Here is a 2,764-nt window from a genome sequence, read left to right as displayed (position 1 = left end):
CCGGATGGAGGAGATGATTAAGCAGAAGACAGAGAGCCTGCCTTTCTTCCCTCCTGGAGTTACTTCTTCACGCTTGCCGCTTCAACAGGAAGGTTTACTCGCGAGATGTTTCGCAGCTCAGGTTAGAGGCTAAACGTTGCATTTCAGCTGCTGTGGGTCTTCTGCAAAAGCTCGACTGGGCTCGCGCCCCGGACCCGTGGACTCAGAACAGGCGCCCCCGGGCCCCGCGCGATTCTCTGGCCCTGCTCTTCGTGCCCTGCCGTGACGCCGTCCTGGCAACGGGGAACCGTGCTGCGCAAAGGCTGCTGCCGTGGAGCAGCGGCCGGCCCTTCCATGGGGCAGGGTGAGGCACCCCCCGGCGGCCCTGCAGGAGGGGGCCAAAGCTGGGAGGCCAGCTGCGGGGTCCATGGCTGCCCAGCCCGCTGCCTTGGAGGAGCTGGACGCTGCTGCTCTGTCGCCCGTGTTGGAGGAAGCGCCACGAGGGATCCGTCTCGTCCTTCCCCTCGGTGTCCCGGGCCAGCCCTGGAAGCCATCCCTGGAAACAGCCTTCTCCTCTTGCTCTTCTAAGGTACAGTGCTTCTGAGCATGGAGGATTCTTTGCAGCAGAGCCCGCCTCCAGAAACTATCCAGTCCCCTCTGAGCATCCTCTGAGGCTCTGGCTCACTCACCCCATGGCAGTGAATTCCATTGCCGCTCGTTTAATTATGTGCTGGGTGACGAGGGAATGTCTCTTGTCTCTCCTGCATGAAGAGACCTTTCCGATGTGTGACCCCCGTCTCCCAGCACTTATGGCGGAGTGAGTGGAGGGGGAGCAAGAAAGGAAGGAAAGCAAATCCCTCTGCACTTTCTGCACCCCACGCCGAATTTTATAAACCTGCCCCATGCCCCCCCCCGCTCCCACCTTGGCCACTTCCCTCCGCATTTGAGGCCCAAATGCCTTCCCTTCTCACGGTCAGCGCCACTCACTGTTATGCGTAAGCCGGTTGTAATTAAAATTAACACAATGAGGCCTGGCCCTTGATTGCACTAAAGCATTTCTTATTGATTGCAACACTTTGCATATTTGAAAACGGGAGAGAGCCTGCCAGCCCCCAGCCAGTTCGGGCGGGCCTTGGCACAGCCCCCGCAGCCGTCCCCGCGGTGGCGTTACTTGAAAGAAATTAGCTGCAAAGTTAATTCATTCACCAGCGCCCCTCCCCCCTCCGATCCCCCCTGGCGGAGTTAAGACCGCTTTTCCAGCAATAAACAACGGCTTAATGGGTCCCCTTTTAAACCCCGTCCTTTAAAGAGAAATCACAGGCACACGGCATGTCCCTCATTCCACTGGTGCCATCCAGGAAAGGACTTCGGGGCGCCGCTCGGCACGGCCAAAAGGCCCCCCGACGCAGCCAGGCTGGCTGCCCACTTGGGCACGTCCCGCTCCGAAGACCCCGCTCCCCCGCCCCCGCCCGCCCCGCACAAGCCCACCCGCCCCGCCTCGCAGCCCAGTCTTGGACGCGGTGGAGGACCCTCTCCGACGCGAGGCCGGCTCATGCACCACCCTGGCTCAAGATGCCGCAATGCCAACACCCTGCAACCAGGAAGCGGCCTCCTTCCCGGGGGGGGGGGCGGCTGGCGCTGTGCAGGAGGGCCGAGGACAGACCTCGCGCAGCGGCATCCGCAGCCGCACACCCCTCGCACCCAGAACCCACGCAGGGGCTTCCCGCTGAGTTCCGTGCAGCCCTCCCAGCAAAACAAGCAAGCCCGGGTGCCCAGCTCTGCAGATCCTGCTGCAGCCTGGCCCCTCAGCGGACGCCGCAAGCCGAAGGGACGGAGGTCCGCCGGTACGCGGCCGCAGAACTGGCGCTGGGGTCCCGCCTGGGGTCTTTGCGGCTGGCGCAGCGGGACGGGGAGGGGGGCCCTGCCACCCATCCTGTCTCTCTGGAGTCGCTGCCCCCGTCTGGGAGCACGAGACCAGCAGAAGCCGCCCGCCCATCCCAGGGCTGTGGACGAGGCCTGGCCGCCCACCCCTCCCCGGCTCGGGGCAACGGCCGCTCCTAGCCCTACCTGCATGCCAAGGGGGGCCGTACTGCGGAGGATGCCCCTGCCATAAGTCATTACAGTGAGTGAGTGAGTGAGTGAGTGAGTGAGTGTGTGTGTGTGTGTGTGTGTGTGAAGGAGGAGGAAAGAGAGGAGTGAGCCAGAGAGGAAGTTTAAAGGAAGGAGCAGAGGGGGAAAGTTTCGCTGCCTCTCCCGCGAGACGCGCCCTCGCGCCGATGCCCCCCGGGCCCCTGGGGAATCAGCCCCGAAAGTTACCTGTGGCTGGCCGGGGGGGGGGGTGCGAGAGCGGGCGCAGAAAGACCCCCCCACCCTCGCCGCCCCTCGCGCGTCGCTTCGCGGTACCTGAAGTCGCTGTACGGGTGGATGATCCAGAAGCCGGCGGACTTAACCCGTTCCTGCTCGCGCTCCACCGCCTTCTGGCTGCCGAACATCCTCAGGGAGAACTTGTTGACCCCGGGCTGCAGCATGGCCCCGAACTGGCGCTGCATGAAGCCGGCCTGGGCCAGCCGCTGCTCGTCGTCCGGGCCGATCTGGTCGCCTCCTCCGGCCTCGCCCCCTCCCCCGCCTCCGGGACCCCCACCCCCTTCCACCTTGACGAAGGCGGAGGGCGGCGGGGGCCGCGCGTCCGCGGGGGGCGAGGGCGCGGGGGGCGCGCGCGCGGCCTCCGAGGGGCTGCCCGGGCTGCGCCCCTCGCCGGGAGACGCCGCCTCGCCCTCGCCGCCGA

The 2,764-nt window shown here is 65.4% G+C and overlaps 1 protein-coding gene across 1 annotated transcript in view; it reads right to left on the bottom strand.

The window, feature by feature from the left end:
• The window catches only part of HCN4 (hyperpolarization activated cyclic nucleotide gated potassium channel 4), a 61,171-nt gene extending 58,628 nt beyond the window's left edge, over nucleotides 1-2,543 (bottom strand). Inside the window, exon 1 of the mRNA XM_044450574.1 lies at nucleotides 2,383-2,543. Coding sequence (XP_044306509.1) covers nucleotides 2,383-2,528 — 146 coding nt within the window. The 5' untranslated portion in view covers nucleotides 2,529-2,543. The remainder of the gene's footprint in view (nucleotides 1-2,382) is intronic.
• Nucleotides 2,544-2,764: the final 221 nt, after the last annotated feature.

The sequence above is a fragment of the Varanus komodoensis genome, unplaced genomic scaffold (assembly GCF_004798865.1).
Source record: "Varanus komodoensis strain SLA01 unplaced genomic scaffold, ASM479886v1 scaffold67, whole genome shotgun sequence".
Lineage (NCBI taxonomy): Eukaryota > Metazoa > Chordata > Lepidosauria > Squamata > Varanidae > Varanus > Varanus komodoensis.
The sequence above is the reverse complement of the archived record's forward strand: the minus strand, read 5'-3'. Positions and strand labels throughout refer to the sequence as shown.